This window comes from Ochotona curzoniae, unplaced genomic scaffold (genome assembly GCF_017591425.1).
Source record: "Ochotona curzoniae isolate NIBS_2020 unplaced genomic scaffold, NIBS_Ocur_1.0 contig_883, whole genome shotgun sequence".
NCBI lineage: Eukaryota > Metazoa > Chordata > Mammalia > Lagomorpha > Ochotonidae > Ochotona > Ochotona curzoniae.
In genome coordinates this window covers 1,611,875-1,626,618 of record NW_024466599.1, presented here as the reverse complement: position 1 = coordinate 1,626,618, position 14,744 = coordinate 1,611,875, and the positions used below count along the sequence as shown (strand labels likewise).

At 50.6% G+C, this 14,744-nt stretch overlaps 1 protein-coding gene across 1 annotated transcript in view; it reads right to left on the bottom strand.

The window, feature by feature from the left end:
• DCDC2C (doublecortin domain containing 2C) overlaps positions 1-14,744 on the bottom strand; it is a 57,799-nt gene that overhangs the window by 41,736 nt on the left and 1,319 nt on the right. Inside the window, exons 2-3 of the mRNA XM_040994051.1 lie at positions 12,021-12,072; positions 1,567-1,643 (exon numbers count right to left, since the gene is read on the bottom strand). Of these exons, the coding sequence (XP_040849985.1) occupies positions 1,567-1,643; positions 12,021-12,072 (129 nt within the window). The remainder of the gene's footprint in view (positions 1-1,566; positions 1,644-12,020; positions 12,073-14,744) is intronic.

The window sequence follows — 14,744 nt, the reverse complement described above, 5'->3', positions numbered from 1 at the left end:
CAGTGGGGAGAGGGATGTGGCCACTCACCTCAGGGCCCAACTAGTACGATTCTACAGGACCCCCAGAAGCTCAAAGGTCTCCCGCCCCAAGAAAGCCGCCAGGAAGGGGTCGGCATGAGTCCCAGTCCTGCTCCTGCCATTCTCCCCTCAAACACCTGCGTGATTAGCCAGCGCTGCACAGAGCCCCTGTGCCTGGCCAACCTCCCACCCCTCGGGGCAGCATGGCTCAGCTACCTGTGCCCACACCTCGGTGACGGGACACGCTCATGCAGTCCTGGCTGTCCGGGGCCAGGCTCTTCTCAGCCAAGGAAGGGTGGGAAGCCATTTGCTCCTGGATGTTTCAGACTCTGCCATGCTTAACTGGGTGTGTAGGCACAGCACTGAGCTCTCTGCTTGTAGAGGAACCCTGCATTTAGACGGATATTTGGGTCCATCTAGTGGAGCTTGTAGCATGAAAGCAGAGGCTGGGCACTCACTACAGGAACAAACGGTTTCCAGCTGAAAAAAACGTCGTCTGCCAAGTAAATGAGCAGCCTGCACATCTCAGCCCTGCTTGTCCAGTGTGCCACAGGGGCCGCACACTGTGTAAAGGCCCACAAACCAGTAACCTTCTGCAGCCTTCCAAACGGAGAAGTGCGGTGTTTTCTCCTAGCAGCACAGCTCATATCGTGCTGCAGACTTCAGAAGCATGTGCAGGCAGCCTCCAACAGAAACTTTAGGAAAAGTGCTTGGAACAAGGCTCACTGGGTCCCCAAGATGCCTCTGACCAATGGGCTGTAGTACTGCCTTTGTCCTCCTCATCCAAGGCTTAGGTCAGTTGGTTACATGGAGATCCAGCCTCATACACTCCTACACATGGCAAAGAAAGAGGAGCCCTGCTAATGGGCTGGGGTTAGGGGCCCCAGTTCTCAGAGTCAGTGAGGCTGTGGCCACTCACTAAACCGCCTCCCTTTTGGAGCTGGTCGTTCAAAAGGAAATTTCGGTCACTGCCACGCTAAAGCACCTGACGAGACAGATGTGGAGAGAAATGGCATTTCCTGGAAGCATCACACGCATGGGTGACCATCACAGCCTTGCAATGTGGCTGCTCAGTCCTGCTGCACCCCAGCAACCAGGGCAGAGAGAGGGGACGGGGGAGCCATCCCTGACACGAGGAGCTGGACTGGAACCAGCTCTTCCCATAAGCTGCCCTCACAGCACTAAGGCTGGACTCCTCCCACTGGGCCAGCAGCACCATGGAGGCAGCCAAGCTCAGATCAGCCCTCCCTCATGCCATGCGGGACTAGGCTGTGGGGTACCCTCACTTTGTCATGCCTGAGACATAGTAGGTGGCAACGCAACAGCAGGAACTGTCCCGAAGCCAAGGTCCAAGAGAAGAAAGAGCGTGCCACAGCTGAAGGCTGCATCAGGAGGGGTCTGCTTCTGGGAGAGACCCCAAGCCCCAGAGCCGGGCCGGAAGAGAGGGAGAGCCAGGACAGGGCCAGGCAGAGCTTGTGGGAACAGAGCGTGCTATTGCTTTTATGCAGTTCTCGCCACGACTGTTCCCAGCTGTAATACTGTACTCACTTGATGTGTCTGGATATTCGATGGCAGGCCTGCCACCTGGAGGGCACGCTGATGTCACAATGTACCACCGGCTTGATCTGAAAGGAGACGTGGGCCTGGGGTTCAGTTCAGGTCTACAAACTGCTGCAGCATGCACATCACTGCCCTACCCCAAAACATCAGCAGGCCTGGGGGACAAGAGGGTCACGAAGAGGGGCAGAGGTATGCAGGGCGCCGAGAGGTCGGGGCAAAGGCTGTGCACGCCAGTCCAAAAAAGAGCAGAGTGCGGGGGGCAGTGCCACTCAGCAGGGCAGCGCACACCATGGCCACGCCCAGCATTCCTGAACCAAGCACCTGTCAAGGCTCTCTTGGCACTGCCACAGGCTCTCTGCTGGCCCAATTCCTGGGTCTGCAGAACAGATCACGTGGCTTCCGATTTTCAGACCAGGACGTCCCCGCCAGCAGGTGCAATCCCCACATGCCCTGACCTTCCCTCCTCTTCCCTGTGCTGCTATCTGAGAAGCAGAGCCACCAACCATGGCCTCATGCCAGCATCAACCTCCAGGTCAGCAGGGCTGAGATGCTGAGTGGGCAAGATCTGACACAGGACAGCACACTTCCTCACCCTCACCCGCTGCCCGTCAGGATCGGCAGAACATCAGTGGAGGGGAGGTTGGGGAGGAGTTGACGGCCCTGCCCTGCCTCTACAGGGGCCCAGCCCCCCCACACACACCCTGGCCTGCCCTGAGAAGCAGCCACTCTCCATGTTGGATCCTAAGCACCCACTGGCTCCCTCCCCACCGCTCTCTCTCCCTCCCCTGCCCTGCCTGGTTATTTGCTCACATGTGTTGTTCACAAATCCTGCTATAAGTCCCCCTTGGCCCCATGGGCCCCACTCCCCAGTCCCCCTGCCTGCTGCCTGCCGGCATGCACACACATGGCCCCCCATAGGGTGTCTCCACAGACCCCGGCCAGCTTCAGCCTCTCAGAGCCCCTCCACCGGAGCTTCCGACAGACCCCATCTGGCCCATTTTGCAGGCTCTTGGTCTCAGCTGCACTGTAAGGGGGCTCTGAGAGGCCACGACTGCCCCACTTTCACCCCAGGTGCACCCTGCCCTCTCACCTGACTCCAGTGGCCTCCCTGCAGGCACTAGCCAGGATGCACCCCCGGCTGCTGCCCTCACACCTATAATATCACCGCCAGTGGGAACGCATTGGGACACCCGCATGCTCACACCACACCAGGCAGGTCTGGGGCCCTTCTATACCTGGCACCCTAAAGCCTTCCCTGGAAGACTACAGCCTCACCCTTGGGGTTCCCCAGTGGCTCAGCCTTCAGCTATAACCCCTTGCAGCTCAGGTGCAGCCATATGGCCCACACTCACTCCACCTGCAAAAACCTCAGCTCTGCCAGGCCCACTTTGCTCTGGCACCTGCTCCAACGTCCTCCACCACCCCCTGCAGGCTGCTCCAATGGCTCCTCCAGAGCTGCCCTGCTCCCTTCTGCTCTCAGTTCTGCCAGGACCCCAGCTTCCACACAAGATGGGCCACTAACTATATCCCCATTAATACTGGGGATCTGTTGATTCACCCCAAGTTGAGTAAGTCAGCCACAGTCCCGACGCCAAGAACAATGCCCACACACACACTCTGGGCTCATGGTGACAACACAAACAGGCTGTTGCCTCTGGCAGACCTAGGTAAGCACTGACTCTCGCTCTTCCCAGAGAACCAGGTTTTAAGGGCAGGGAGGGGGAGAACAGGAAGCTGACCCAGCAGTTAAGACACCCGTGGGGCTGGAGGCTGGCGCAGGGGTTAAAGCTGACGCCCATAATGCCAGCATCCCTTGTGGGCGCCAGTTCATGTCCTGGCCACTCCACTTCCCATCCTGATCCCAGCTAACGACCCTGGAGATGCCACAGAGGATGGCACAAGTATTGGAACCTCGCCACCCACATTGGAGACCTGAATGAAGCCCAGCTGCTGGCTTGGGCCATCCCAGCCCCACTGCTCTAGCCACCTGGGGATTGAACCAACCAGCGGAAGATGTTTGTGTGTGTGTGTGTAATAAAACCAACATCCAAGTGCTATTGGATCCTTGCCCCCAGCTGCCGATTCCAGCTTCCTGCTAACACAGACCCCATGAGGCAGCAGGCGGCGGCCCAAGCACTGGGTCTGTGCCACCCACACGGGGGACTTGAATGGAATTCCCAGCTCCCAGCCACCACTCCAGCTATGTGAGCATCTGGGGAGAGAATTCTTTATATTCTGACTCCTCTCCCTCTCTCTCTCCCTCCCTCTCACATTCTTGCATCATGTATGCACCTATTCTCTAACGGTGAAGAAAGCGGTGCTGTGTTTACAGAGCAAGCTGGGAAGCAACGAAAATCGCATTGTGCACGTTCCATGAGACACAGCCCCCAAGATACAGCTTTCTGCTTGGCTGCACAACATCACAGAGACAATGAGATAATTGCTCTTCCACTGTGTTAAAGACTCATTAACCCTGATATCACTACCTAATTAAATAACTCCAGCAATTAAGCACAGGGCTCTGGCTTCCTCCCTGACTCTGCGCAGCCTCCTCCCAGGCTGTGATGAGCAGACACGGGTTCCCATGACTGTCTAACAGGGGTGAGCACAAGCACCCATACGGGAGCCAGGCTCGTGCCACTCACCTGCATGAGTACAAGGACCCGTCGTCTAAGAGCTCCTTAACCCAAGGCAGGAAACCACACCCGAACCCATGACATAAGCCCCTCAGCACTGAGCAGGCATGGCTGCGGTTTCTGGAATGCTGACTGGCATAGGCAACTGTGTGCATTCAAACAGCCAGGCAAATATCCCAGTACCAAAGAATCAGAGAGGTACCATAAGCTTCCTAAGAACACACAGCATCAAACACTTTGTGGTGACAAATCATCAGAATATCTCATGGTAGTGTTCAGCAAATTTGTCTGGGAACCCACTCCGACACAGCACGGTGCTCCGGAGCCTGGGCTGCAGGACATCCAGGGATCTAGCCCTGGTTCAGACACTGACCAGCTTGTCAGCTGGCACCACGTCATCCGCCACCCATACCACTCGCTGCTGCACACCACAGATCACCTCGGGTGACATGGAGTCAGGCGCCACCTCACCACCTGCTGTGGCAGCAGCTGCTGCTATCTGGCTGTTGCTCAGCTCCACAGTCATGGTCCATCTGGGGGCTGCTGCAGCTCCCTCGGCCCCTTCCACCCAAAAGATACCACGCACATCAGGAAAATCCTATGAAAAATCCACTGCACCAGAGAGCACGGCCAGCTCCCAGCATTCCTCCGGAGCTCGCAGGATCCCACCAGATGGCCTGAACCGACAGAGAGGGGTGGGGTGACCCAGGAACAGGTGTACAACCAGGAAAGCCAGGACAGCCACAAGGCATGAAAACCACGTAGACAGTGCAGCCAACTCCCAGCTTCAGACCAGCCCCACTCCGGCCATTGCAACCACTTGGGGAGTGAATCAGCAAACACAAGATCTCTCTGTGTCCCTCCTTTTCCCTCTGCAATCCTTTTAAATAAAAATGCTTGAAATAATAATACTATTCTATCACTTTAATGTAAACATATTTATAAAGCCATAGTTTGGGTGCTGGTGCAGTGGCATAGGATGCTAATCCCCCACCTGTGGTGCAGGTATCCCAAATGGTCACAGGTTCATGTCTCAGCTGCTCCTCTTCCAATGCCGTTTCCAATTTATAACATGGGAAAGCAGTGGAGGATGGCTCAAGTTCTTGGGCCCCGGCACCTTCTGGGAGACCCAGAGGAAGCCCCTGACACCTGATTTCCACCTGACCTAGCCCTGCCATTGCATTCATTTAGGGAGCAAACTAGCAGAGGGAAGATCTCGATCTCTCCCTCCCTCCTGAGAGAGGCTTGCTTTGAGGACTATAAGATGGTCAGTTCTGGAGAAGGTTCCATATGCTGATGAAAAAAAGTATTCTCTGTCTGTAGGATGAAAGGTTCGATAGTTGTCAACTAAGTCCATTTGCTCTGGAGTTTGGGTGAGTTCTGTTGTTTCCTTGCTGAGTTTCTTTCTCTTTGATCTGTCCATTGATGTTAATGGGGTATTAAGGTCCCCCACTAGGATCATGTTGGAGTCTATTTCTCCCTTTAAACCCGTTAATATTTGTTTCACGTAGCTAGATGTTTTGGCATTTGGCACATACACATCTATTATGGTGATCTCTTCTTGCTGAATGGATCCTTGGATCATTATGTGGTGTCCTTCTTCATCTCTTTTAATGTTTTTCACATCAAAGTCTGTATCATCTGATATAAGAATGGCTACACCTGCTCGTCTTTCCCTACCATTTGCTTGGAATATCTTTTCCATCCTTTCACTTCAATTTCCTCTGATCTTTGTTGGTGAGATGTGTCTCCTGTAAGCAGCAGATAGATGGGTTTTGTTTTTTGATCCATTCCTCTAATCTATGGCATTTGACTGATGACGTTAAGCCATTCAGAGTCATTACAGATAGGTGGCAGTTTGGTCCTGTCATTCTACCAATGGGTTATTCTTCGATTTAGTCTTCTGCTAGCCTCTTAGAGGGATGTTCTCCACATTTGCCTTTGGTTCTGGTAGTTGCTATTCCCGTGTTTTTTCATGGGAACATCTTTATGTATCATTTGTAGGGCAGGTTTAGAAGAGGCAAATTCATGGAGTTTTTCTTTACTGTGGAAAAATTTCATTTCATTTTCAAAGACAAAGGAGAGCTTTGCATGATATGTTATTCTGGGCTAAAAATTTTTCTCTTTTAGAATCTGGAATATGTCACTCCATTGTCTTTTGGCCTGTAGTGTGTCCTCTGAGAGGTCAGCTGTGATTCTGATTGGGGTTCCTCTATAAGCCACTTGATTTTTTTCACATGCACATTTAAGGAATTTCCTTTTGTTCAATTGAACAGAGCTTGAGTATCACACGTTGTGGTGAAGATCGCTTCTGATCAACTCTGTTGGGAGTTCTGTGGCCCTCCTGGATATTGTTTCCTAATTCTTTCTCCAGATTATGGAAGTTTTCCTTTATTATTTCATTGAACACACCTTTAATCCCAACTTCTTTTTCTGTGCCTTCTGGGACTCCCATAATTCTCATGTTGGGTCTTGTAATCATACCTTTTAATTCTTGGATACTTTTTTTGCTTGATTCAGCTCTGCTTCCAACTTTTGGTTTGTTTCCCCCAGTGACAGAAAATATCTTCTAATTCTGAAATTCTTTCTTCTGCTTCATTCATTCTATTTTTAAGATTCTCCACTTTACTTTTAATTAGGTCCATTGTATTCTTAAGTTCTGAAATATGAGCTTTCATTTGCTTCATTTCCTGTGTGACATATTCCTTAAATTTCTTGAACGGATTTCAGTATTCTAACTAATTTTCTGTAAATATCTATAGTAAATCAAGGTCTCTGAGAAAGCTTCATCAGTTTTACCACTAACATATTCTGACACTAATAAAAATCTATGAAACAGTAACTTACAGAAGTGTTTCTCCCCCATACTGACTTCTCACAACATAAAACAAAACATTTAAGCATTGGACTTGGGGAATGGACAAAAGCTTACACTCTGCAGTATCTAACCTTTGAAACTGCTGACATTGGTGTTCACATTGGTAAGGCCTTCATGGATCTCAGAATTGGACGGGGTGATTGGGTTCTTGCTAAATGCCAGTTTCATGGCTATTTCATGTAGTCCTAACCACATGCCGAAAACTACAACAGGTCAATATATGTAGGTCTGACCACATTGTGATACTCTATGAACCATTTGCTTGCTCCTCTAGCAGTGAGCTTCAAGTTTCAAGATATTATCAGCCTTTTCTGATCACACATACACATTGCTGTAAGCATCCATGCGGTCCAGAATGTCAACAGGCGGAGGACTGTCCACTGAGAGCACTGGCAGGGCCAGAACAGACAACCATGTCTGGAACCTTGGGGCTGGAGCTGTGAGGAGTCTGCAGCTTAACCTTACACATATCACCTGCCCTTTACTGCTCTCTCACTTCATCTTGTAACTGGCAGCTATGAAGACTACCTTGCATTGTTGCAGTATGCCCATCTTCCCAGAGGAGACCTGAGATGTAAATATTCACCTTCTGATGAGAGCACAGATCTCACAAACCGCATGTCAACCTCAGGGAAAGTTAAGAACGCCAAACATGATGAAGCACTCAAAGCCTGACAGGACTTCCAAGTGCCTCACGTGACTTGAGGATGTGGAAACTCTAACAAGTAAATCTGGGCGTTTATGGAGCCCATAGCCTGGGGACTCATGATGAGACCACAAAGCTCAGACTTCGGCACTGGGCAGCTCATGGGAGATAAACAATGAAAACAAGTGTTCATCTCATCAGGAATATCACCAGCCCTGGACTAGGTGGACATCCCAGAAGCCAGCGTGCTGGCACAGTGCTCTGCAGGCAGTAGTGAGGTCACAGAGGAGAAGCAGGCCCCGGGAAGGAGCAGGTGCAGCACGCTGCAGTTCCCAGCTTAATTCTCCAGCCCCATGGGGGTCACAGACATCCCATAAATGGACAGAAACAGTGGGAGATTGTGGAAACATCCAATCCAGAAGTCAATATTCAAAGGACGAAAACTGTTACATAACTGCACTTCTCTATAAACAGTCATGAATGGGAGCAAATCTGTTGCTGTAAGGAATCTGTTATATCACTGCTTGAAAAAAAAACAAAGAATAGAAGATCATTCACCAAGGGATTTATCTCAGGGATGCAGAGCTGGTTCACCACCCACAAAGCAGTAAACATAGTACATTATATCAGCAAAATGGAGGAGAAGAACCACCTGATTTTCTCAGAAACACAGACAAAGCTTGCAGTAAAACCCACTCGTGTTGAGCAAAAAACCTCAAACAAATTAGGATGATGCCTCAGCATAACAAAGGCTGCGTATGGGCGATGTGACACCGAGTGCAGCAACACTGGACACATCTTCTCTCAGACCTAGAACCAGACAGTGTCCACTCACCGCTCTTACTCAGTAACACACTGAAAGTTTTGGCCAAAGCAATCAGGAAAGAGAAAGGGTACACAAACAGGAATGCAGGAAGGCAAAGCACTCCTTTCTGCATATTACACGGTTCTCCATATTAATTTAAAAACCTAAGACCCCACTGAAGGACTATTAGAACTCAAACAGTGAAGTTGCCTGGCAGAAAATCAACATACACAAGTCAATAGCAGTTTCATGACCAGTAATGAACTTGCTGAGAAAGAAATCATAAAAATAACCATACCCTCAATAGCTACCAAGAGATGAAAACACCTTACAATAGGGTTAATTAACAAAATATGAAAGACCTCCATAATAAATATTATAACACATTAATGAAAGAAATTGAAGACCCAGAAAATGGAAAGACTTCCTGTTCAAAGATTGCAAAAGCTAGTATTGTAAAATTGTCCAATCTAAGATAATTTTCGGATTCAACAAAGACTATCTCAAAATGCTAATAATATTCCTCACAAAACTAGGGGAAAAAAGCTATTCTAAATTCATAGAAAACAACAAAAGATCCAAAGTGGCCAAAGTAATCTCAGACAAAAAGGACAAGCCTGGGGCATCACAGCACCTGATTTTAAGACATACCACAGAGCTATAGTTAACAAAACAACATGGTACTAGCACAAAAAAGACACACAGAGCAACAGAACAAAGCAGAGGCCACAGAAATGAATCCATACATCAACAGCCATTTGGTGTTCAACAAAGCTGCCAAAACACACATTTAAGAACAGATAGGCTCAGGCCCAGTGCAATAGCTTAGTGATTAAAGTCCTTGTCTTGCAGGCATGGGATCCTATATGCGTACCGGTTCTAATCCCAGCTGCTCCATTTCCCTTCCAGCTCCCTGCTTAGGGCCTGAGAAAGCAGTAAAGATGGTCTAAAACCTTGGGACCCTATACCCATGTAGGAGACCTGGAAGAAGCTCCTGGATCCTGGCTTCGGATCAGTTCAGCTCCGGCCTTTGCAGCTACTTGGGGAGTGGACCAGCGAATGGAAGATCTTTCTCTCTGCCACTCCTTCACTCTGTAAATCAGATTTTCCAATGGAAAATTAAATCTTAAAAATAAAGAAAGAACAGATAAGCTCTTCAATAAATGCTGCTGGGCAAGCTGGAGATCCACATGTGAGACTGGAGCTGGCCTTCTCCAGCCCAGCTCCCAGATGTACCCAGCAACAGACGCATGGGAAGAGAAAGTGTGGTGGCTAAGCACAAAGAAACACTACTCTACTACGAAGAAGAGTCAAATTCCGATATTTGCAGCAAAATGGATGGAACTCAAAGTCATTAAATTCAGGAGTGGGGAACCCTTTCTCTTGCAATTCCCATCGATATGTTTATAACAGCATCTGTGAGCCACGCAAAATTAGCAACTTAAAAATCAGCCTGCGAGGGAATCAAAATGGAGGAAAATAAGGTAAGGACACATTTAAACAGACCAAGACATACTAGCCAGTGTGAAGCAGAGAGGACACATTCCAGGAAACAAAAGAGGCTAGAACAACAGCCGAGGGTACCTGGAGACTGACAGACACAGGAAAGCCGTGGAAACAATGGTGTGTTGGCAGTGACTGACACACCAGCTGACTGACACCCCAGCTGCATTCAGCGAATGGCAACCTGAACTCTACCAGCAACAAGGTGAGAAGGGACATTCACCAGGAGCTCCAGAGGTAAACCCAGACAAAGAACTGCCCGTCATGCTGGTCTGTGTGATTTGACCAGAAGCAGAGACAGAGTGGCGGGTTCCAGATGGGGGGTGTGGGAACCGGATGGAGTTCATAGCCCAGTCAGCCCCCTAGAGTCGTATCAGGCACCATTTTGTTTAAGGAGGCAAAGGTGAGGGAAAGGACTGAGCATGCACTGAGCTGGAAGTGAACTCATTTCTGCCTCAGTGAACTACAACAACGTGGCATCCTACAGGTTCCACCCAAGACAGGTCCAGGTAGCCCTCAGACCTGACGGCCAGCAGACCAAGAACTCTAGTAGTGGCACATCAGGCACCATTTTATACAGTGTGGCAAAAAATGTAAGACTGCAGAGGACAGCAGGGAGCTGTGCGTGCACTGAGCTTGGCGAGAACTCACTGAGCTCAGCGCACTGCACTGGTCCCACAGGAAAATAATACCAGCTACAGCATCATACAGGTCAATATAGGTCCGTGCGCAGGCCCCACCTCAGACCACTGCTCCTGTCCTCAGTAAGGCAGCCCTGGAAGCTAATGACCACCTCAATCACCATCAGAAACTCTGTCCTTCTGCCATTTACAAGTTACAATTCCAGGTAAGGAGGGAGCACTGCTGCCCCGCAGTACAGACCAGGGGAAGCAGCTGGGAGGACTAGCCGGCAAGGGCTGTGCTCAGGCCTGAGGCTCCCACACTGCCTCCACAGGGACACTGTGTGATGGACAAGGCCACAGCAGGACCCAGCTTTACAGGGTGGAGGACAGGAACCAGCATCCATTTCATGCTGCAACTCTGCATACACCTTGCCACATAATCCAAATAAAGGCTACCTACCATCTGCACCTTGTGGAAGAGGAGACCCGGGGGCAGCCAGGCGGTACAACCAGGAGGAGACCCGGGGGCAGCCAGGCGGTACAACCAGGAGGAGACCCGGGGGCAGCCAGGCGGTACAACCAGGAGGAGACCCGGGGGCAGCCAGGCGGTACAACCAGGAGGAGACCCGGGGGCAGCCAGGCGGTACAACCAGGAGGAGACCCGGGGGCAGCCAGGCGGTACAACCAGGAGGAGACCCGGGGGCAGCCAGGCGGTACAACCAGGAGGAGACCCGGGGGCAGCCAGGCGGTACAACCAGGAGGAGACCTGGGGGCAGCCAGGCGGTATAACCAGGAGGATCAGATCCTCCCAAATACCTCACGTGGGTAAGCCCCCACAAAATAAGAAGCCCATTCTTAAAGCCAAAGACTACAAATCATGCTAACAAATTCTAGATGTCAACAGGTGATTTTCGTGGCCTACCAGAAAAAGCAGCTCTCGTAACCAATTAAACATTGATTTCTGTCAAGGATCAAATGCTGTGGATGATGGCTCCTTGTATCCTACAGATCTTTCAAATATCTTTCAAGAACATTCACAAATGTGGAGAACTCGGTGCAGATCTTTAAATCTAGCGTTATAAATATCTTCAATGCTGTATAGCTTCACATAACTTTTCCTGACACCTGTCTTTCCAAATGCCCCAAAACCAAAGGCTAGTGGAGATTTTCCGTTGTCAGGTCTTAGAATACTCGGACTAACTCCTGACTAACTCTGATGAGCATGACAAGCCGGCACTGGGGACAGCATTCAAGAGCAATACCGTCTTACGAGACACTTTGCTTATTCCGTATTAACATTTAAATGTTTCCCAAATCACCCGCTCATCTCGAGCAGTTAGTGAACACTTACTTCTTTCAACTTCCTCATCCTTGTAGGTTTTCTGGGAACTATGTGAATATAACTGCAAAAGAAAAGAGAAACTGCTGTCAAAAGCTAAGTATTGAGACGGGAAGTTGATCCTTTTCCGGGGGGAATCCTCTCCAGCACGGAGCCAGGGTACCCTGCACGGGAAGCAGGTGATGGAGTGTGTGTGAGCACGCAGCAGCACTGCAGGTGCAGGGCCGTTTCCTCACCAGGTGCCTCTGTTAACCAAACAGAAGCCTACTTCAGTGGCCAGTGGCCAGGTCACCAGAAGAGCGGGGCTGTGGGCTCCCCCCATTCTTGACAGGCTGAGATCAGAGCACGAACCCACTGCCTCACACGGCACCTCCCCAATGCCCATCCTCTCTCAGGGTTCCATCCCTGTCCCCATTTGGCCAAAACTACAAACTGGAAAAGAATCACTGGACTGGACTGGTCGTGGTTCCCACAGGTAGTTCTGAGCACTTGGGGACTTCAATTTTTGATGTGCCCCCAAATAAGCCCAGATGTGTTCAATAATAAAGATGAATACCCTGATATTTATATGTAATGTTAAAAATTTCCTCCTGCTTTAAAAAAAAAACACATTCTTGAAATTGTTGTGTTTGTGATGATTTTAGCAGTGGTCAGAGAAGGTTTGACTTAAATAGGTAAAAGGAAAAATAAAGACTAGATACAGTCTACAGCTGCAAGCTGGACCACTGCGGAGGCCAGGCAGGTGAACAGCACACTCAGCCAGGGGCTGGCGGGGACTGTGGCTGGAGCAGGTGCTTGCTGCACCACACGGGACCTGACAGGCCCAGGAAGCTGTTCTCATGAAGAAATGCAAGCAACAAAACCAATCCCTTACAACAATCAAACCTCCATTTCTTCAACAGAAACTATAAATATGTATGATTATTTGAATTCTCTACTAATAAAATGCTGCCAGCAGTCAAAGTATAAATCATAAATTTATAAATCCCAACCAAAGTTATAAAATTTGAGAATTGTAAGCCTGGACCAAAGCATGACTGCTGGCTAGTTCAGCTCCCCTCCTGTGCCCACGAGCTCACGCACGCCCTGTGTGAGCTGCTCCTGCTTTTCATATTTCTCCAAACCAGCACTGCCAGCTGGCTCTCAACTCCCAAATTCCATATTTGCTTGTGAACATTATTCCAAATATGACATCGGATTGTCAATCAATGGAAATGAAAAGCAAAAATAAATACAGAAAACTCAAGAGCCTACAACTCACAAATACTATTTTTTTGGCTCAGTGTTGGACTCCTTAAAACACACAGATAAAAAGGGAGTTTCGATGTGTCCTCCAGAGCCGCTGGGCAGGTCTCAGGCTGCCTGGTGGCCTCAGTGTCCTTGGGGACCAGGATATGAGCAGCAAAAGTAGGAGCTGGACCACGAAGCGGGAGGAGGCAGGAGCAGGGGGAGCCAAGGCCAGACACTGGTCAGTACCACATTTGCCTACATCTTAAAACAGCATGAGGAGACATCAAGGAACCCCACTTTCCTGCACAGCAAACCCAGTCTTCAGGGAACCCATCCCATCTGCTCCATATCCCTCGGGAAGCACAAAGCAGGCCTTGGCTGCAGCAAGGTCCAGCTCTGACAGCAGCACCCCCTTGCACCGCTCACTTTCCTCCTTTTCCTGGTATCCACCATCTTAGAGTACAGGTGGGTGGCAGGGGAGACAAGGAGGAGAGGGGAAGGGGGGACAGGAGGAGAGGGGCAGGGGAGACAGGAGGAGAGGGGCGGCAGGGGAGACAGGAGGAGAGGGGCAGGGGAGACAGGAGGAGAGGGGCAGGGGAGACAGGAGGAGAGGGGCGGCAGGGGAGACAAGGAGGAGAGGGGAAGGGGGGACAGGAGGAGAGGGGCAGGGGAGACAGGAGGAGAGGGGCGGCAGGGGAGACAGGAGGAGAGGGGCAGGGGAGACAGGAGGAGAGGGGCAGGGGAGACAGGAGGAGAGGGGCAGGGGAGACAGGAGGAGAGGGGCAGGGGAGACAGGAGGAGAGGGGCAGGGGAGACAGGAGGAGAGGGGCAGGAGGGACAGGAGGAGAGGGGCAGGGGGGACAGGAGGAGAGGGGCAGGGGAGACAGGAGGAGAGGGGCAGGGGAGACAGGAGGAGAGGGGCAGGGGAGACAGGAGGAGAGGGGCAGGGGAGACAGGAGGAGAGGGGCAGGAGGGACAGGAGGAGAGGGGCAGGAGGGACAGGAGGAGAGGGGCAGGGGAGACAGGAGGAGAGGGGCAGGGGGGACAGGAGGAGAGGGGCAGGAGGGACAGGAGGAGAGGGGTGGAGGGCAGACAGGAGGAGAGGGTGGGGTAGAAGAACCAGCCACATTTCATTTAAACTGCATTCGCAGGGACAAGCATTTGGCCTGGCAATCCAAACGCATCAGGGGTGCATGTGTTTGAGCCCTGGCTCTGAATCCCAACGTCCTGCTCATGTGGACCCTGGGAGGCACGAGGTGCAGGCCCGAGTGCTTGGGTCCCTGCCACACAGAGAGCAGACCTGGACTAAGTTCCCAGCTCGTAGACTTGGCCATTTGAGGGATAAATCAGCAAACGGGAGTTTCTCTCTCTCTCTCTCTCTCTGTCTCTCTCCCTTTCCCTCTCTCCCTCTGAAATAAATTTTACAAATAAGTAGTGGTTTCACACTTGCATCTCAATAATAAGCTCTAAGGTGACTAGGACAATATTCTTAATATAATTCAAACT